This window comes from Callospermophilus lateralis, chromosome 5 (assembly GCF_048772815.1).
Source record: "Callospermophilus lateralis isolate mCalLat2 chromosome 5, mCalLat2.hap1, whole genome shotgun sequence".
NCBI lineage: Eukaryota > Metazoa > Chordata > Mammalia > Rodentia > Sciuridae > Callospermophilus > Callospermophilus lateralis.
In genome coordinates this window covers 146,722,382-146,745,266 of record NC_135309.1, presented here as the reverse complement: position 1 = coordinate 146,745,266, position 22,885 = coordinate 146,722,382, and the positions used below count along the sequence as shown (strand labels likewise).

The 22,885-nt window shown below is 31.4% G+C and overlaps 1 protein-coding gene across 4 annotated transcripts in view; it reads right to left on the bottom strand.

The window, feature by feature from the left end:
* Nipbl (NIPBL cohesin loading factor) overlaps nt 1–22,885 on the bottom strand; it is a 178,679-nt gene that overhangs the window by 89,420 nt on the left and 66,374 nt on the right. For all 4 annotated transcript variants that reach the window (XM_076857381.2, XM_076857383.2, XM_076857382.2 and 1 more), the window contains exons 2-6: nt 11,793–11,935; nt 9,147–9,312; nt 6,865–6,992; nt 3,577–3,676; nt 2,760–2,911 (exon numbers count right to left, since the gene is read on the bottom strand). In XM_076857381.2, coding sequence (XP_076713496.1) covers nt 2,760–2,911; nt 3,577–3,676; nt 6,865–6,992; nt 9,147–9,312; nt 11,793–11,856 — 610 coding nt within the window. In that variant the 5' untranslated portion in view covers nt 11,857–11,935. The remainder of the gene's footprint in view (nt 1–2,759; nt 2,912–3,576; nt 3,677–6,864; nt 6,993–9,146; nt 9,313–11,792; nt 11,936–22,885) is intronic.

The window sequence follows — 22,885 nt, the reverse complement described above, 5'->3', positions numbered from 1 at the left end:
TTTATTCCTAAAAATCTTGTTTTCATTGAAAGTGTTAATTATATTTAAAAGTTCATACTTATAGAATAATTTTGTTTGAAATAATCCAGGAATCCAATTAAATATTTCAAAATACCTAGACATTCACCAACATTGTTTATTAAATAATCCATTCTTACTGATTTAAATGTCATCTTTAGAATTTCAGAATTAAAAATCTCATCATTTGGGGCTGGAGATGTGGCTCAAGTGGTGGCGCGCTCGCCTGGCATGCGTGCGGCTTGGGTTCGATCCTCAGCACCACATACAAACAAAGATGTTGTGTCCGCCGAGAACTAAAAAATAAATATTAAAAAAAAATTCTCTCTCTCTCTCTCTCTCCCTCTCTCTTTAAAAAAAAAAAAAAAAAAAAAAAAAAACTCATCATTTTCTAATGACCAGTATAAAAACTGATGAAATGAGAATCACTGGATTCTAAACCCTTTAGGTTAAAAATTAATAGGAAATAGGATATTTTTATAATTGTAAAATATTAGCCCACACATTACTTAGAAATTGCAAAAGAAAAAATATGTACTGTGATCAGATGATCTCTACCTAAATGTCACTCTACCTAATTGGACCAGTGGGCATTATATGCTTTCTCATGTGATGCAACATAAAGTACACATTACCTATATAATAATCTTGCTAAAAATATGTACTTGAAAATGAATACAACCTTTAAAACTAACATCCCATTGATAAAAAAAAATATATAGGGGGTATATCAGTAAATTAATTAAGCCAACTATGAAGTCTAGTATACAAGATATTCTCCAAAAATAGAGGTACAGTCTCTTCAAAAAAAAAAAAAATTTATTAGATGGGAAAAATAGTATAGAACTGTTTTAGATTCCAAGAGCCAAAACAGATGAAAAAAACAAATATGATGTGTGAGAAATTACATTATATTTTGAGAAGAAAAAATTGCATATATATGTATATACACTAGTCTTCCTTTATATATGTATATATTGTTCTAAATGTCTTTAACATTTATACATATATGTGAAATATATGGTGAAATATATTGGTGAAAATGAATGTAGACTAGATATTAGATGATTCTATAGAACTGTTCTTAAAATTTTTTTTCAATGGTAAATTCTTGTACTTTTTTTTTAGGAAAATCTCTTCTTGACAGATATATTTAAGGACAAAGTGTCATGATGCTCAGTGGTGAAGGGATTCATTGCGCACGATTAAACTCTTCTTCATTCTTAAATTTTTTCTAAAGTTGAAAAAATGTTTTAAATGTTATCTTTTTCATAAGTTAAATTGCTCTATTTTAAAAATTCTTTTGTTCTACTGACTTACATTTCTTGCCAGATTATTATTTTTTTTAATTTAGAATAACTTTAATATCTGGGTGGGATTAATCTCTAAGAAACATTTAAATTCCTCAAGGATTTGAAAATTTCAAGAAATGACTCATTACTGAACAGGGCCTTCAACTACATATATTTCTTTTTTGATTTATTTTTAAGAAGTTAAATTTATTTTGCTAAAAAACATTAATAGAACTTAAGAGTAAAAACCGATGTTCTTTCCTACACATACTAATGTGTATATGGTCATTTACAAGAGAACAAATGTGATCTTTTGTCATCTGTTTTCTGATTAATTATATTAAAAATGTTCCTCGGGCTGGGAATGTGGCTCAAGCGGTAGCGCGCTCGCCTGGCATGCGTGTGGCTCAGGTTCGGTCCTCAGCACCACATACAAACAAAGATGTTGTGTCCGCTGAAAACTAAAAAAAAATAAATATTCTCTCTCTCTCTCTCTATATATATATAAAAAGTTCCTCATACTTTGTGTGCCAATATTTTATAAATATTAAGAATCTACATATATAATACATACACATATTGTTTATCACTCAATCTAAATTCAATAACTGTATATATTCCAAACGTGATTTGTCTTCCTGTTTCTCCTTGAGTTAGTATATAAAACAGGCTCAACCTAATATTTAATTATCTAGTTTTGGGAAATGGGAAGGTAAATCACATGTTTAGAAAACTGGAAGCTGTCTGTTTTGATAATTCAGCTTAAAAGTTTATAAGTTAAAAAGTTTAACAATGAAGTACATTTTGACTCTGGGTATAATAAAAAATAAGAACACACATACAGGAAGTAATGAATGACAGCAAATGTTTAAAACTTGCTATTAATTATTCAGTACAAAAATATTTTCTGATTTTTAAGGATCTTTCAAAAAAAGTAAAAAACATTTATACTAATAAACTATTTAGCAGCCATGAAATGCAACTGAAAGCAATAGAACATTATAATATCAATATTACAATATTGAAAGCTAGCAATAAATTGAGAATTGATAATCTAATACCAGAAAATTTTGTACTTAAAATCATTTATTTTCCTCTATGATAGGATAAATACTTACATAAAGTTATTCACAGTATACACTTTACCAATTAAATCCTAATTGCTCTCTGGCTTGGTGCTATTATAAAAAGAAAGTCCAAGTAACAGAACAGATCTTAATTTCATAACTAAATATAATTATGTAACATCCTGATCCAAAGATCCTAAATGACAATTTTCCAATTGATAAATGTAACATTTTTAAATGATTTAAGACATGTAATAATAAAGGTTGACAATTAAACATAATATTTCAGTTTGTTTTAAAAATTATAAAACAAAGAAAATAAACTTTCTTGGCACTATAGGTATTTAGGTATTCCCAATAAAGTAACAAATAACTTTCTTACCTTGCTGCATCTGTGGATGTGTTGTGTAACTTGAAGGATGAGAATATGGCATGTATCCTGCAGGACTTTGTGGGGCATATGGACTAGGCACTGGGCTATTTTGTTGTGGCATAAATCTGTTCCCAGAGCTTGTCTGTGGTGGCACAAACCGGCTATAACCCAAACCCCAAAGAAAAAATATCAGGAAAAGAAACATGCTATCCCTTGAAATTTCACTGTCATAAAATTCTCTTAACTAATTTATATATAATAAAGTCTATGCAAACAAAAAGAAAACTGCAAAGTTGAAAACACAAAAATCATTCACAATTCATAATATGGGTTCAACTAAGCAGTTAAATACTGAGGTAATTCAGTTAACCAACATAAAAGTACCAATTTGATTAAGAGATACAAAGCTATGCTCCTTAAAATACAATCTACTCTACAAATTTCTTATTTATCTCAAATTCATCATTTTTTATTTGTTTGTGGTTTTGTTTTGTTTTGTTTGAGGTGCTGGAGATCAAACTCAATGCTTCCTGCATGCTTGGCAAATGTCCTACCACTGAGTTCTATCAATAGCCCAAACACATTAGCTGTTAATCTAAAACATTTTTTTTTTTTGTCTATGTGAAATTCAAATACTAAGATAGGAACTATTTCAATTATTATATTAGAATATACATACATATTATATTAGAATATACATACAACATTTTAAGGCACACATTCATGAGACTAAGTATTTCATTAACTTAATGTGTATACTATATATTCACAAACACATTTACCACAGAAAATAATACTTAATAAATTTTATACACAAATATATTACCTGGAGGGGCTATGTGAGATAGTGGTTTGTTGATAATTGGAAGATGCAGGACTACTGTGCATGGAATTCTGAGAAAGTTTATACTGAGACATCATCATTCCTATGCAATACATAAAAAAATTAAATGTTATTTTCTTCTAATAGTAAAATATTCCTTAAATCAGTCATCCTTTCTCATTCAAAAGTTCTTTTTTTTGACATATTTTTCATTTTCAAGTTCAAAATATAGACCCTGTAAGACTTTAAATTTCAAGTAGAACCAATTTACAAAATTGTTTTCTATAAAAGTAATTTAAGACTAGAAACAGAGATGATGTTGATGATGATGATGATTAATTTTGAGGAGCAAAACCCAATTAATTTTGAGATCAAACCCAGGGCCTTGTGTATACTAGGCAAATGCTCTAACACTGAGCTACATCCATAGTCCTGATTATTATTATTTTTAAATTTTACTTATTTAATGTTTTATCATTTAGCTTTAGAAATAAAAAGAAATTTTAGAAGTCACATTATCTAACCTCTAATCAAACACTACACAATTACTAGACTTTGGGTAGCTTTTTTATTGTATGGGAATAGTTTATCATACACATCTTCCTTTCTTTGGAACCTAACCTCACAAAGCTATTTGCTTCATTTTGGTTCAATTCTAGGTTTAAAATATTACTTTAATTATGAGCCCAAAGTCCAGTTCTTATAATCTGCATCCAAATGCTTTCTGAAGCAAAACAGAATATACTTTTTCCCTCTTCCAAAATGACTCCTTCTTACTTAAGGATGAAAAGAATATATGTAACTAAAAAGCAAGAGGATTGTTTTCAAATTCTTATATTTATTTTCACACTAGACATTGTTTCTCAATTGTTACACAAATGGCATTTTGTTATCTAAGAGAAACAAAATTTCAGTTATTTAGATATTTTAAAATAGAAGATAGAATCTATTATTATCTCTGATTTTTAAAAATTATTTTTATAGCCAATCTCTGTTTGGAAGCTGCAAGCATTAACTTGATTTCTTGCCATTGGCATGAAAAGGGAATTTCATTAAAATATTCAAACAAATTACATGTTCATTTTCTAGGAATACTATAGAAGAGACTACTGTGCTCAAGTCAGTGACTGAATGATAGCAGGATTCAAAATTACCTCAGTGTCTACCACTAATAGTGCATTTTCTTATGTATGTAGTAAAAATTTAAATTCCTGAACTTAATTTCGAAAAAGAAAGGCTTCTATTTACTCAAACCCCGCACAAAATTGTTTGCATAGTTTAATAATTCAATTACTGTAACTATTGTTGATGGATTTTTTTAAAAAGAGGTAGTGCAATAGTATGAAATAGGTGTTATAATTTTTACAAGCTGAAATTACTAGTTTGAAAGCAATGGTTTGTTAAATACAAGGGATAAATAAAATTTGAATAGTGCTTTCAGATTAGCTCAAGTTCCAAATACCTATGATTGAAGTGACTTGTATATTATTAAGTTTTTTCCACATGTGACTCATACTGACATTTAGCAATCATAAAATAACCTTTTAAAATTTTAAATCGCATTACCAGGAAAATGCCTTTAAAAATCACAATTAATTTAAAAATTAATCAGTTAATTTAAAATTTTTTTTTCTTTTAATATATTGTTTTAGTTGTCAATAGACCTTTATTTTATTTATTTACAATGTGGTGCTGAGAATTGATCCCAGGGCCTCACATGTACTAGGCAAGTGCTCTACCACAGAGCCACAACCCCAGCCCTAATCAGTTAATTTTTAAAAGATAGTTTGTGTTTTTAAAAACTAGGATATGTAGAAATAAAACAACATTTTGGACTAAAAAAGCAAGCGTATATAGCATAAAACACAAAGAATATGACTGAAAAGTGAATGACCTAAAACTTCTTAAGAGTGATTTACTATCCAAATTAAATATTCAAACATATAGATTATAAAAATGTAGTATTAACAGTTTGGATAACTTTCTTTAGCCAATATTATTTTTACTGATATTCTCTAAGACTTAATACTCTTATTAAACTTTCTTCCAACCAATTATCCCTATATTATCTTTCAGTGTGACTATTCCTCTAGAAAGCACTACTACTGTAATCTAGCTTATTAGTGTAAGTCCTTGCCTATACAACTGTTCCCAAGTTGCTGAAAGGTAAATTGAGCAGAGTTATTTCCATGGTTGCATTCTAGGGAATAGATGGAATCTATGCAATTGCTTTAAAAATATAACTCAGATCCAAATACATAAAATAAACAAGCAATGCTATGAAAACACACACATAAAACTAGAAAACAAAATGAGAAGTTTTATAAAGATGCTACCAATAAAGTAAACAAGATTAAATGTGACAATATTTATGAATACAACTAGTCATTAAGTAAGTTGGACTTTACAGAATTGTGTAAACTATTCCCTCCCTGACTACTTTAGTCTTGAGAGCCAAGAAAGCACCTGGACTTGCCAAATTCAATAAGCTCTAGAACACAACGTCTCTAATCTAAAGGTATTATCCAAGTAAATAAATGTTTTATCTGTGCTACATGTGGTAGCATGTGCCCATAATCCCAGCAGATCAGGAGGCTGGGGCAGAAGGATCACAGGTTAGAAGCCAGCGTCAACAACTTAGAAAAGCCCTGAGCAACTTAGCAAGACTCTGTCTTAAAAAAAAAAGCCTCAGTATAAGGTTCAGTGCTTAAGTGCCCTTGGGTTCAATCCTTCATGCCAAAAATAAATAAAATAGATAAATATATATGTATGTGTATTGGATATTTTTATAATGTTAGTAACACTTATTATAAATACATCTTTCTTTAATAATATTTACCATAAACCAATTTTCTATTGTTAAAGCACCAGGGATATTAAATCAATTACTAGATAATCACAATCAGTAATAAAACTAATACTTGGTATTATTTATTTATATATATATATGTTCAAAAACTTTTCAAATACTTTTATTATTTGATGTAGAGTTCTTTCAAGTCAACTCTATGATCTGAAATAAATTTCTAAAGCTCACTGAATAAACTAATAGATCCCAAACACTTATCAAAATACTCTTATTGCTCTAATTCACAATTAATTTAGTTACCCATTAAAACACAAGAATATTATCAATTTGTTTCCTTCTTATTCTTGGCTTGATTTAAGGTTCAAACAGGCATTCCTAGGTAATAAGCCAGCTCGTTAGAGAATGCATTTGTATTTAATTATGTGTAAAACAAATTCTATATAGGACCCATAAAAATAAAATAAAATAATTAAGAACCTCACCACTTTGTACATATCTGTTCTGCATGCTTTTCTCCCTGAAAACATTAGGACTCCTTGCCAGGACCGCCTGCAATAAGACTGGTATATCGCCTTCAGGATCATCACTGCCAAGGTTATCTTTCAACTCTCTGGCATTGAAAAAATAAACATTGATTTATTAAAAAGATTCATTGGATAAAAACAAATGATTTGAGAATGTACAAAAGCATGGATTTTCAAAGAGGCTACCCCTGGAAGAAACAGACTTATTAAAAACAACAACTTTTTCTGTTTTACTTTATGCACAGGAGAAAAACAGTCCCAAACATTATATTATAGAACTATGAACTTACTTAAAAATATTCACATTAGTTTTAAAATAAGAAAATAAGCAGAGCATACTCTAAACTACTTAAAATAATGAAAGGATAGGATTGGAATATATTTTGGGGGCTTGGAATATATTTTTTCTCTCTTATGTGAATGAGTCTGGCTTCCTGGGAAATATCCCCAAGTGAAATATAGTTGCCATGACCATTAAGATAAGATGGAAAGGTTGTGTAATCTATACTATCTTCTTAAATATTAAACTTGTGGTGTATGTACAGGGTGGGGACCAAACAAATGGTCAAATATAGTAGCAATTTTCAATAAACTTCCAAGTAACAAATTGACAACTTTAGAAGGTGATGGTAAAACAAAATATAGGCAATGTTTTCTATATATCACTATTCTATACTCATTGGATCCAACAATAAAAACCTATAAAGATGGCACCCAATAATAAGACTCAATAAATTTCTTAAAGGAGTTCCTAATAAAATAAATCCTAATGATATGTGCTATTTCCCCTTCCTCTTTAAATATTTGCTAAAAACTGTCCCATAATTAGGTACAGGTATAAAAAATTTTAAAATATCTAGACATTGTAAAATTTCTGGAATGACAATATATTAGTATCACTTCTGATTTTTAACCAATCATTTCTCAGATTATCAGAATATTCACATTTAGGAAATATTTCACCTTAGAGATATCCACTTTAAAAATGGCCCCAAAATATGCATTGTACCAAATAACAGAGAACTCTGCAATATAATGTGCTTTATCTTCATTCCTCTGAGTAATGAATCTTGAAATTAAAAATAAATAATAATAATAAAGAATGGAAGATTATATGAGTACTATTGTGTAGTAGGACATGAAAGGCTAAGAATGGAAAATTTTAATGTTTAATATGTTTTTGTGTTAAGGATATGGTAAGTCATACACTGTTTCTGAAGTAAAAAAAAAATACATTTAAAGAAGTATATACATATAATTTAAGGTAATTTTACCTTAAAAAATCTACGCATGAGAATACCTACCCATGTTCGGACGTTATAGTAAATTGTTAAAATAAATTAGTCCCAAATTCTGTTGTAGCCTTTCATGGAGTTAGTTCTTATTATGGTTTGGATCTAAAAGGTTTCCCAAAGACTTCAATATTGAAGGATGGGCCACAAATGCAGCAATGTTCAAGTGTGGTTTTGGGAAATGACTGTATCATTAGTCCCCCTCACCAGGGGACTAATCTAATAATGGGTTCATAATTGAATGGACTATTGTGGGGGTCTGGGGGACAGAAACTATAGGAGGCAGCCTACTTTGAGGAAGTACGTCACTGGCAGCCTGCCCCTTCTTTGCTTTCTGGTTCCTGGTTGTCAGAGGGTGAGCAGCTCTGTTTGGTCTTATGCTCCCTGACTTGAATGTTCTGCCTCACCAGAGAGAGGTGAACAGTGATGAGGCCATATAATCACGGACAGAAACCTCTGAAACTGTGAGCCAAAATTTTTCACTTCCTCGATTCCCTCAGGTATTCTGGTCACAGAGATGGAAATCTAACACAGCTCTTGAGTTCTTATCAAACTTCTCATGAAAGACATATTAGGCTTACTCCAAATAAACCTAATAGCATATTCTGTAGTCTGTGAATTTTTAACTACTTTAGCAATAACAGGAAAAAATGAGATGGTTTTATGATATCTGCATAGCTGATGGAAACCCAAGTTAATTTCAAAAGAGTTGAAAAGATCTCCATAGAATTACAGGGAGATTAAAACTATTGTCACAAAGTAAGTATAGCCTGTTTAAATCTCATTAATAACTTGACACAGAAGGCCGTGTATGAATACTGATTTATTTTAAAAATAAGCTATACATCTAAAATTTTTTAAAATAATGCAGAAAACAAGGAATACAGATTCTCTTAGTAAGGTCCAAACTTTTTACTTTGTTTTAGTTGTAAAATGGATTGTACTTACATGTGATCTGTTGATACCTGATTGAGGCTATGGACAAGCTGTGAAACCAAATTATCATCCCTACAGGCCAAAAGGCAGTTCACCTCTTCTGCTATTCGTGCATTAAAGAGAAGGCTCTTTGTAGTTGTAGCAGGTAAAGGAGATGGAAGAGGCAGCTGGTTCAGGACTATTTGGAATAAAATCGAATTATTAGAAATGGAATGACTGGAATAAGTCTCTTTAGTGTTTACATACATTTAGGTAAAGTTATAAACATCAATGTGACAAAATATTAAAGTTTTGTTCCTTTCCCCAAACAAACCTAAATCAATCCCAGAAATGCCCTCAAAACATCATTTAGACCTTATAGATTAAATTATTAAGAATGAAATTCAGGTCTTTAATATTCGTGCTTGCTTTTCATTTCTTCTTTTTTTTTTTTTTTAAGAGAGAGGGAGAGAGAGAGAGAGAGAGAGAGAGAGAGAGAGAGAGAGAGAGAATTTTAATATTTATTTTTTAGTTAACGGTATACACAACATCTTTGTTTGTATGTGGTGCTGAGGATCGAACCCGGGCCGCACGCATGCCAGGCGAGCGCGCTACCGCTTGAGCCACATCCCCAGCCCCTGCTTTTCATTTCTTAACAGTTTATTAACCTAACAAATTATTAGCCAAAAGGTAAGGCAACTTACAAGGTAGCAACTCTATTTATTCTTGATTACATGACTTATCAGAACCACTAGTATTCTCTGACAAACCAAATAACAATAACTGACTCTTCATTAGACACACATAGTATATTTTAAAAAACTTAACAATGTTATAAAATTAAAGAGCTTACATTAGCAGGAGAATATTCATAGCACAGCATTCTAGATGAAAAAGGATATCTAAGAATTTCTGGTCTAAGTTATAAATTTCTAACCTTTCTTCTTCACTTTATTCTAATAACAAAACAACATCAATGTTTCATAAAAGTTTAAATTCGGTTATTTAATCTCTCTTCATCTAAAGGAAATTTGTTCATTTGTGTAAACTAAAGGTTGAAAAACCTAAAATGTCAGATATCTTTGTTTTTGGCTTAATAACTAAACAACTCTACAATATAATTATCTTACTGCTCAATCCCAGAAGATAATTTAATAGGTTCTTTAATTAAGAAAAACATATAAAAAACTAATTATTACCTAATAAATAGGGGCTTAGTGGGAAGACAAATTTAAAAATATGAAGTATATCAGAAATGATGGAGAGAAAAACCAATAGGAAATTCCAGCTAGTGTATCTAGTTTTGTACTGCTACATGTTAAGAGTTTATGCTTTATCTATAACAAAGTAATAACAAAAACTACAGCCAGTTTACAAAAGTTATGCTAGTCCAACCAGCTACTTTATTGTTAATTCAGACGCTATAAACTAGTCATGCTAGTTTCCTAAGCTCACAGTTGTAGTCTGTCACCTATTTTATTACATTGAAACCAAATCAAATTTCTTTTTTTAAATATTATTTTTAGTTGTAGTTGGACACAATACCTTTATTTTATTTATTTATTTTTACGTGGTACTGAGGATTGAACCCAGGGCCTCGCATGTGTTAGGCGAGTGCTCTACCACTGAGTCACAACCCCAGCCCCCAAATCACATTTCTTGATAAGTTACTTCTTGTAGTTTTATTATAAAGCTCCTTATCTTGAATAATGCTATACAAAGAAAAGTATGCCATGTTCTCACTCTCTACCCTTTCCTCTATCATTTCTTTTTCCCCTATATTTAAACAGATAGGATGACATAGGGACCAACATTATGGGTAGTAGATTTTGCACCAAATCCACAAGGACAAAGAAGAGTGAGAGATGCCCACAAGAAAGAATGATTCCTTAAAAAATCTGTGTAACATTAAATAAGCTTCAAAAAAAACATTGATAATGTTCTTTAAGTTCCAGTGTTCAGAGTAAACTAGGCTGCTGTTATCTATGACAAACTCCAAGAGATTATTCAATGCGACATTCAAAACACACATCTTCAAGAAATTAGGTGAGGTGGGCTATCAAATCTTCTTTTATGAAAGGCAGTTTCGATTACTGTTTCTCTAAAATTTTTTTGAAAGTCCACATTAGGGTTGGGGATGTGGCTCAAGCGGTAGCGTGCTCGCCTGGCATGCGTGTGGCCCAGGTTCGATCCTCAGCACCACATACAAACAAAGATGTTGTGTCCGCCGAAAACTAAAAAATAAATATTAAAAATTTCTCTCTCTCTTTAAAAAAAATTCTCTCTCTCTCTCTCTCTCTTTTGAAAAAAAAAGTCCACATTAAATCTTATTTGCAAACCTGTGTTTCTTCAGTTTGGGTATTTCTTAAAAGTTTTGTATCATCTTCTCTTTTGCATTCATCCTTTTACTGAATAAAAACTTTTATCATCACATGTTACCATTTCTTAATGGGTTCATAAAAGGAAACAAAAATTAAGGTTGTATCTATAATTATTTGGCACACTAATTTTGCTAGTTCCACAGACGTGCCAATAAGCCAAAGAAAATTATGTCAGTAAAATCTAAAATCTTAATTTTTTTGTTACTTATAACATTAAAGATAATTTTTGTAACAATTTCTCTAAAAAATCAATGTTAACACACACTAGAACTTAAATTAGATAATTAACCAAACTTACGGTCTGTTAGACTAGCAATCCCCGCAAGAGTAGTTATGGGGACATGGGGCATATCCCCATTCATCCTGAAGTTCTGGAATGGTGTTTATTATAAAAGTACTCAGTTCAGGTGCCAGCTGTCATTACTTCCCATTTCCCAAACACTGCAACACACACAAAAAAAACAATTATTTGTAGAAATATGTTGAATATATTAATACTAGACTAATGCTTAATGTAAACAATTTTTCTTTTGTTTTTTCTATCTATACAACAGTAAGTCATTATCCACTTACCATTCACTCTACATATATTAAGTTATTTAGTCCTAACAACAACCCTGTAAAGTATTTATTATGTGTTCTGCATTTGATTGATGAAGAAATTTACTTACAGTTTAAAATAATTAGTGAAGCCAGAATTACAACTCAAAACAATGTGGCTCCAGAATCTCTTTCTTAACCACTGGATTGCATTGCCAGAGAGGGGTACTTGCTCACCCAACCAACCTTGACAAGCACTATAATTTCTTTCTACACTACAAACATATTAAAATTTGACTTCATTATCTGACTTCAGCTTGCCTATCTAGTTATGTCTCTTAATACCCCCCTATATAAACCATACTCTCCAACCCATCTTATCTAATCAGATTATCCTCAATCTATTTTGTACTTTCCCATTTGTATATACGCATTAAGACATTCTCACTACCTGGGAAGTCCACATCCCTCTGTCTTTCCAACTCCTGTAATTCTTCAGGATCCATAGCCACTTCTTGTTACTTCATGAAACCTCAAATTTACCCCAAAGCCACCTTAACCTACTCCTAACATAACATTTATTACCCAATATTTTCTGATAATTATACATTATTTTGTGACATCTTTGAAACTTGCCTTATTTCATTCTTAATTTTCATGTACTTACTTACCTTGTCTTTCCAGTTATCACTACATTCTACTTAAACAGATCAATTACATAATCAATATGCAGTCACATAAAGGACAGATAAAGGCACAAGTTAACATTTTTTAATGTTTCTGTAATGTTAATATAATGTTCCCATACAAATGACTTCATTGGTTTCATGGTGTCATACTCTGTTGGGTGTGTTCATTTCTTTCTCTCTACATCTATATGAAAACATCCTGTAAAAACACTGAACATCTTGTCTATTATTCTACTAAATGTCTTACAGTCTTTCTAATCTTAGTCTCAACATGTGGCTTGTAGAACATTTATCTTTTCTTTAACAATTCTTGTATAACTTTTTGGGTAAATGAATAATATAACATTTTAATAATGTGCACATTGATCAAAAATATGCTTTTATTAAAGTATAAATGAATCAGCAGAAGAAGTATACTCTATGTTGATTGAGACAACAGGCTAAAATAGAAAACTGAATTGCTTCTTGTTTAAATGTTTCCCTTTTTGGCATCATTCCTGCACTTTTGAGAACCAACACAAGGTACATCAAATACTTTAAAAACTAGGTTAGAGTTTTAAAATTCCTGATAGAGGTCACCAAAATACAGTAACTTTTTCGTAGCTTTATGCTAATAGGAAAATTCCAACAGTATTCATGGAAAGAAATCACTAAATGTAAATTATTTACAAGTAGTGGTGCAAGTCAACATTTTAACGTTTAACACCAAGTAGCTATAATCTCAGGGATTATACGGAGGCTCAAGAATTCAAGTTCAAGGTCTCAGTGAGATCCTGTCTTAAAAATGAAAAGGGTTGGGAGCCATAGCTCAATGATAGATAGCTCCTGGATTCAATTCCTTGTAGTGCAAAAAACAAATACCTTATTACTCATATACAGCTCATGGTTGTACATGTAAATTGCCAAAGTGAAAATGATTAAGCAACAAATAATAGTCTTTAGTTATTTAACCTAGGGAATAGGAACTTAAAAAGAATTATAGGCTAGAAGGTTTTATTGGGGGTTACCTGACTTTATTTTATTTCCCTAATTCCCAGATAATACTTAAAGCAGATTCAACTCCAGGTGAGGGCTTTTAGCTTAAAAATGACTTATATAATTAGTTACCACATATGAACTGGAAGATTAGTAAAGTCAACCACAAGATTATGCTATTCTTAGTCATATAACAAGGCATCTGAATATTATATCAACTCAAAACTGAAGTAAAAGGGAAAGTGGAAGGGAGTAACAATATCTGTTTGGTTTAAAGTACTTTAACTGTATACAGAGGAGATGATTATTGACCAAAAAAAAATTTATACCTCATTGTTCAACTACGATAATTTCACTGGAATTCAAGAATTTGAAGAACAGCAGAGACATATGGTAGAAACGGACTTATACTTTTAGCTATAGCCATAGATTTCAGCTACTATGAATAATCTGTGGAAATGCTGTACCTTATGTTGGAAGGTGACTAGAGTTCATGAAGAACCATCATTCCTAGAATTCTAAAAATAAATGCACATACCACTAACTAGATACAGCATTTCTGGCTCTGTAATAGGTAATGTTTGGTTGGCCTAAGAAAGTACATTGGTTTTTATGAAACTGAAGCTGAAAATCATTGTCTTTGGGGAATAGTGTCTGGAATGAAATGGTAATGTTGAAGGACACTGCAATGGCTTAAGAACTGCCACTTTAAGCCTGCGTGGTGGCACATGCTTGTAATCCTAGCAGCTCAGAAGGGTGAGGCAGGAGGATCCAAGTTTAAAGCCAGCCTCAGCAACTTAGCCAGACCCTGTCTGTCTTTATTATTATTAAAAATAATAATAATAAAGGTTAGGGATGTGGCTCAGTGGTTAAGCTAAACATCCCTAGGTTCAGTCCCCAGTACAAAAACAAAACAAAACAAAACAAAACAAAACAAACAAAAACCCTGCCACTTTAAGGTACTGCTTTACAAACTAAATGGTAACTGATTAGTAGATTATAAAATAAATTAAGTGATTTGAAATTAATACTGAGAGAGATGAAGGGGACAGAAACATAAGGATAACTTGCACATTATTTTGTGAGTTTAGGTAAAATGCCTTTTGAACTGTGAGCAGGTAGGTAAAGCACTTTGAGAGCTGCCGATCAGAAGAAATGAAAGAGCGAGGAAAGTAGCTCACTACCTAAATGGTGATAACAATGAAATAAAATAATGCATAAGTAATGCATAAGTAATCTGACATACATTATAACTGATCCAGAAAGTTAAAATGCTTCTGCTCTATGGAAAAGAGATTTGGCAGAACAGAAGGAGAATAGGGTCTTAATCCCTATTTCTGAAAGATCTATTACAAATTATTAGACGTCCAGTGTGTATCCCACCAGTCTTACAAATCATAATTTGTAAGATAAATCATAGCCCATCTACATGTACTTAAATGATAAGGTAGCAAAAATAAATGTGGCCCATAAAAAGTAGAAAAAGACCTGGTATAATACTAAAAACTAAATCAAACAAAATAATGGGAGAAAATCTTTGCCACCTGTGCCTAAGATAGAACATTAATCTCCAGGATATATAAAAACTTAACACTAAAACAGATAACATAAAAATAAAATTAAAATTAAAACAAAACAACCCCCCCGCAAACCCTCAAAAAACTCAATCAATAAATGGGCAAAGGAACTGGACAGACACTTCACAGAAGAAATATAATGATCAAAAAATAAATGAAAAATTTTCAACATCTCTAGCAATTAGAGAAACACAAATTCAAACTATACTGAGATTCCATCTCACTCCAGTCAGAATAATAATCAATAATACAAGCAACAATAAATGTTGGCAAGGATGTGGGGAAAAAGGTATACTCACATTGCTGGTGGGACTACAAATTGGTGCAGGCACACTAGAAAGCAATATGGAAATTCCTCAGAAAACTTGGATTGGGACTACCATTTGACCCAGTTACCCTACTGCTTGGTTTATACCCAAAGGACTTAAAATCAGCATACACATCAATGTATGTATGACACAGCCATATCAACATTTATAGCAGCTCAATTCACAGTAGCTAAACTATGGAACCAACCGAGGTGTCCTTCAACAGATGAATGGATAAAGAAAATGTGGTACATACATACAACGGAATATTACCCAGCCTTAATGAAGAATGAAATTCTGGCATCTGCCAGTAAATGGACGGAACTGGAGAATATCAGGCTAAGCGATAAAAGCCAATTCCCCAAAACCTAAAGGCTGAAAATGTTTTCTCTGATATGTGGATGCTAATTCACAATAAGGTGTGTGTGTGTGGGGCAGGGCGCAGTTAGGGAAGAATAGAAATACATTGAATTAGACAAAGAGGAATGAAGGGAAGGGAGGGGAATGGGAATAGAAAAGACAGTAGAATGAATTGGACATTACTATCCTGTGTGCATACATATTACATGACCAATGTAATTCTACATCATGTATAACTAGAAGAATGAGAAGTTATACTCCATATATGTGTAGTATGTCAAAATATATTACACTAATATATTTTGTGTATAATAAGAACCAATAAAAAAATAACAAGAAGTCCTTTATAAATTAATTCTAAGAATGGCTGAGAGTTAATTAAAAGAATGCTTAATTGGGAGAAGATACAGTAAATTCCCAATTTGGCATATTATAATGAGTCTGAAGGGAACTTCTAACACTTACCAGTACTTTTTTTTAAAAGATTCTAACTTTTTGTTCATTCAATTTCACTTCAAAATTTATAATTTCTTCATGAAAACAAATGCAAATAAAACAGTACTGGTAGACTTTATAATAATATTCAAGTTGTGAAAGACTTGGAATAAAATACCTGATAGCAGATAAACTTTTCTGGAGTACTACCTTATATTCTATGGCAAAGCCTTTATAAAAAGTATGTACAATTTTTCAACAATTTCACTTTAAAAATATAAAAAAGCAATCAAATACATGCTCAAAAACACATACATAGGGTTGTGGTTGTGGCTGAGTGGTAGAGTGCTTGCCTAGCATATGTGAGGCACTGGGTTCAATCCTCAGCACTACATAAAAATAAATAAAATAAAAGGTGTTGTGTTCATCTACAACTAAATACATACACACACAAACACATATTAAAAAAAACACAAATATACTGCTGCAACATTGTGCTACATTAAGTAGTAAAAAACTGGAAGAAACTGATTAACAATGTTTATTAAGTATCTACTATGTAATAAAAATGGTTATAAACACTTTAATGTACTTTCATTTGATCTTGATAGGACACTCAGGTACTAGTCCACAGTTTTAACTACAGGAGTCAAACCCAGGCTATCTGGCACATGGACTCTATATAACTAAAATGTATAATAACATTATTAGTTTAACACTATTTATATAATAGATTATTTTATAGCTCATGAAAGGTTACTATGCACCAAACGTGTTCTACAATCAAAATGCAGGGTCTTACAGTTGCCAGGCAAGGCACTCCACCACTGAGCTACAACACCAGTCCATGCTGTACCATCAATAGAGTCAAAATATATAGCCAAAAAAAAAAAAAAAGAAAAAGAAAAAAGAAAAAAGAAAAGGAATCCAGTTAAATGGGTTTGAATCCAAGCTCTTCCTTATTATGTAAGCATGAACAAACTACTTGATCTCCATGTATCTCAATTTCCTCATTTATGAAATAAGAGGCAGGTAATTATTATTATTTCTAATTTTATTGTGAGGATGAAATGAATTTGTGTTTGTGTGTAGTACTTTTTTTCATCTTGATTTTACAATGTATGCTACCTTACAAATCTTTTATATATGTATATCTGCCTTATTCTTTTCTAATATTTTTGATGTCAACTTTAAATGAATGTTATTCAGTAAAAAATATCATATGGCTATAAAGTCAGGTGACATGGTTTTATTGAGTCAGACTCCCTACTTTATAACCACATTTAGAATATGGCTCATGTTTCTATGGAATTTTAATTACTCTTAACAACCTTTTGATCTGGGCTACAGGGCAAAACTAACTCTGAAGAAAATCAGTTTTAGATAAAAGATTATGATGAGTAAATAAATATTCTGGTATTTTTATGCTAAGTACAAAACCTTTCTTCTCAAAACTGACAGTGACATTTTAATAAATCTCACCAAGCACAAGCACCTTATTTCTTCCATTTTTGAATATAAAAATGATGAGATAAATGTAAGGTATCTATTTGATAATTTTTCCCATAGCAATTCGTCTTACTACCTGACAGATACTCACTCTGCCTTAGTAATTTAACAATTAAAATTCCTTTAAACTATACTTTGTTGTCCTCCAAAAAAAATTCACTTCATCTGTTCTTTGACATAATCAACGCACTTTCCTTTCACTAACATGCTTAGTATTAGTAGTTAATAGGTTAGATCAATAGTTCATCCAAACCCATACAAGTATCCCTTGAGTTATAAATGGCACAACTCACTAAGTTTCTGTAATATTTAGTCCTTCATAATAATGTATCTAATAATACCACTGTGTCATAGACTCTATGCTAAGCAAGCAAAGCACCATAATTCACAAGATGGAAACATCCTCTGTCCTTCAAAATTTGAGTTTGGCTATGGGAATGTTTAAATCATTAAATCAAATCTGAACCAATTATCTTACTGTAATTACTCCTAACTTTAATCCCTCCACTAGTCTGCATCAAATTTATTGAAAATAAAAAAATGAAAAAAAAAAGAAAAAAATGGTCAAGATTATTATATTTATTTATATATATAGACATTGATGGACCTTTTATTTTATTCATCTATTATATGCAGTGCTGAGAATTAAACCCAGTGCCTCACACATGCCAGGCAAGTTCTCTACCACTGAGCCACAATCCCATGCCAAGATTCTTAAAATTCATGAAAAATATCCAAGGCATATTGCTAACTAAAAATATTGATGTGCAGAGTATAGTTCATTTTTGTTCAAAATATTTTTAACACAAATTATAGTCTAGGTATACAAAAGTCTTTAAGATTAAAACATTCAATAAAATAAATTAATTCTGAACTGGAAAAAAAGTCTTTAAAATACATTAGTCAACTTTTAGCAATGATTGGGGCTAGAATATATCCTAAAATTTTTAGGAATTCCCATTTTGTAGTATTTATATCTGTACTGCTTGGCCTTTTCTATTATTAAAGTATTTCTTTATGATTCGAAAAATACTGATATATACTGATAAAAATGCAAGGTATCTATTTGATAACTTTTCCCATAGCAATTCGTCTTTGAATAGTTGCTGCTATCTATAAATAGATTTCTGTGATATTTAAATAATTATAAAATATATATGGAGCATATGAAGGTGATGTGCTAGATGTTAAGGAATAATAAACACTCTGACCAAAGCATATGACCAGTAAGGTGATGAGAAGCCTCCAATTATATAACACTATTATATAATGTTAATGCTGTCTCCTCAAATCCTCAACCTAAGCAAACTTAAGCTCAAGTTAAGACTAATGTAATAGGGATAAGGATGATGGAGTGATAGTGAGATAGAATGGAAGTAGAAAGTTCTGTTAGAAGAATACTGCAGTACTGACATGCCATGATAGTCCAATTTCGGACTTGTTCAGATTAAAATGCTAATGTAACATTTAGCTGGAGAGGTCTTAAGTAGAAAGCTGGAAATTCCGAAACTTACAAAAATGGTTTTAACTATAATTATTTAAGTGACCCACAGAAAGTTGATGACAATTTAAAAAATGTGAAATCACACACAATTCCAGTCCCAAGCATTTTGGATAAGGGATATTCAACCTATAATAACTGGCGCAAGAGGTGAGGTAATGTTGGGGGGATTTTTTTTTTCTTATGTGTTAGTTACACAAAACTTTCCTTTATCCTATCCATGACAGAAGGTTATGAAGATTACCAAGGTTACCTCTATTTTACTCATGTAAAAATTGTTTCAGAGTCTAAATAAGTTGTGGATAAACAGGTAATATATATTAGAGCTGAGATTTGAACTCAGTCAGGTGCTTCTAACCCAAATTTTATATTCTTAGGGACATTTAAACAATATAAAACCAAGACACATACCTGCAATCTTATGACAGAAAGATTAGTCAATAAAAGATATAGAAAACAGTACAAGTTCTTTTTTTGAAGCTAAGTGTTTTTTTTCAAGGTCTCTGAACCAATAACTGACTTAGCTATGACACAAATGTTTGGATTTCCAGTTCAGTGTTTTTTATTGTGTTGTCATCAATGTGATCATATTATTTTAAATAACCCCAAATTTCATGTATGTAGAATATTTAGCTAACACTTTTCTTCCTTGTTGAGTTACATTTTTTGGTGTGTGGGGGGAGGCTTAAGTATATTTTTATTGTTTCAGTTTATATTACATTTAATATTATAAACTGCCTAAAATTCTTTTGGAAAATATGTGGGATCTAAGCCCTCAAAATCTATACGGCATAAGTAGATAATAAACTTATGTTGTTCTACTTACTTTTTTATATGAGTCACAGTTATTCCCTAGAGTGGCACCTCTGCACCAGAATACTTTCCCTTTACTCAAGTACCTTCAGATACCTTTTCCCTATCTGCATTCAAGAATAGATTGTTTTTCACATTCTGCTTAAGACACTCTGAAAGAATCTTCCTCAAACCCTCACTCAAAAACAAAAAGTTCCCATTCAGCGACACTGTGAAAATTCTCACTTCCTTTAAAATATTTCTGCTCTTCTAAAATTCCAAATTATCTCCACTAATTAAGAAAGATGTAAAATAAAACAAAGTTCTGAAGCTCTTCTAGGACACATGCTTCATTTTTTTGTTGTTGTTGTTTTCTGCAACCTTGAGTTTGCTGCAGCCACCATGCTGAATAACATGTGTGTCTCAACAATGTAGCTGTATCATTATATATATATACACATTTAGCTGGAGAGGTCTTAAGTAGTAAGCTGGAAATTCCGAAACTTACAAAATATATATATATATAACTTACGTTATATATATATAACGTATATATGTAATAGAATATATTCGCATTACTGAGTACTACTATACATACAAGTTACTAATGCGTATATCAGGTTGAGATTTAGGGCTTTTCAAAAACGGTGTAAAGAAATATATACTTTTGCTGAGAAATACAATAATTACTAAAACTTACACATTCCCAGAATCAGTTTTCTTCCTTGTTTTAATCAATTTCACATGCATTTTATATGAACTGACTTTAACATACCTTTACATCATTTAGAAAGTCCCAGCTGATTACACACTTAGGCCTAAATAGTAGTTATACAAAGTCTAATCATACCAAAATACGCAAAAGTACAAGCTGCATCAGGAAAAACTGGTCCTAAACTCTGAGATTTAATTAATTTTTTTTACAGAGTCCATGGGAGCAAATGTCCAAGTGTTACTATAATTTGGGTTTCTAGTCCCTGTACATGCTAGAATAAAGTTCTTAGCTTCTTTTACTGCAAAAAAAAAGCAAAAAAAAAAAAAAAAAAGCAGGTCTCTTAAGTCCTTAATAAAGTTTGAAACCATATCTTATAATAGTTTCCTGACATTGACAGTAGAAATGGAAAAGCAAAGAACTATTTTATTTCTTTCTAAGAGGTCTAGGTTTTTATACCATTAAGATTTAGGTCTCAACTTTGAAGCAAAGCAAGTTTGATAATACACAATTTAATCTGAAATCTAAGATAAAATGCTTTTATATGGAAATTACTAAATAGTCCACAAGAGGGCACACTTTCAACTCCTGGGAACAAATGGAAAACTTAAAAAAGAAAAGTGAGAGTGATGAGACTTCTACATTAACATTAAAATTATAAAAGTATGTAATAGTCTTAGCCATTTTGGTTTTGTTAACCATTTGGAATTTGGCTGTCCTAAAAATCTTTTTAAGAAACTGGCTACTTGAACTTTTTTTTTTAATATTTTTTACTTGTAGATGAACACAATATCTTTATTTATTTTTATGTGGTGCTGAGAATCGAACCCAGTGGCTCACATGTGCGAGGCAAGTGCTTTACCACTGAGCCACAACTCTAGCCCCCACTACTTGGACTTTTGATCCTCTTATGTGATACATTCCTTGTGAACAATTTTTTTTTTTTTTTTTTGGCGGGGGTACTAGGGACTGAACCCAGGGTACTTTATCGCTGAGCCATATCCCCAGTTCTTTTGTAATGTTTTACAGACAGGGTCTGAGTTGCTTAAGGCCTCACTAAGTTACTGAGGCTGGCTTTGAACTTATACACCACCGCACCTGCCTTAACCATTTCATTTTTCAAGACAACTAAGCATAAGAACAAATGGTATGAATATGGTTCAGAAACTTTAGAAAATGCTTCCAGCTGAACAGGTAAGATTATTAATTAAAGTAACTGAGAGAGCAACTGTGAAAGGTTATATATAGAAGATAAGCAAAAAAAAAAAAAAAAAAAAAAAAAAAATCAAGGATCACTTATGCATCATCTGCATCCTGGTCTATTGTACTGTACCCTTTTTAAAGATATCATACTATCAACTCTTCTCTCTCTTGTACCAATTTTCATTTATTGAATCATTCCAATCTGCATAAAATATCTATTACCAACAAAAAAATGTCCCTCCCCCTCCAATAACTGCTGCTGTTTACAGCAAAATTCTTTCTGCTGTCTACTTTTTCTTGAACTCACACCATGTGTACTTTCATTCTCATCATTCCACCTGATGTCCCACCATAGTAACTGCTAGACTTCATATGATTTGACCTAGCATTCAACACAATTTATGACTCTCTTCTTTACTTGTTTTCCTTGGACTATACTGCCTATTCCTGAATCTTTTTCTGATTCCTGTCTGTATCCTCATCTTCCTGTCCTTATTTCCTTGTTGATCTCATTTATCATTTCTTGATTTTAAAAGAACACATCTATGCTAATGACTCCCAAATTCACATCCACCAACTGATATCTCCCTTGTATAGCACATTCATATATGCAATTCCCTAATCAACAATTACAACTTCATGTTCAATCAGTGCAAATGTAGAACAAAGGTTGACACAATCTAACTATTGATTTTTGAGAATACTATTTATATACTTTAGATACAAAATGTTTGCAAATATTTTCTCCCAGTCTTTTGCTTGTCTTTTCATTTTGTTAACATAATAATTT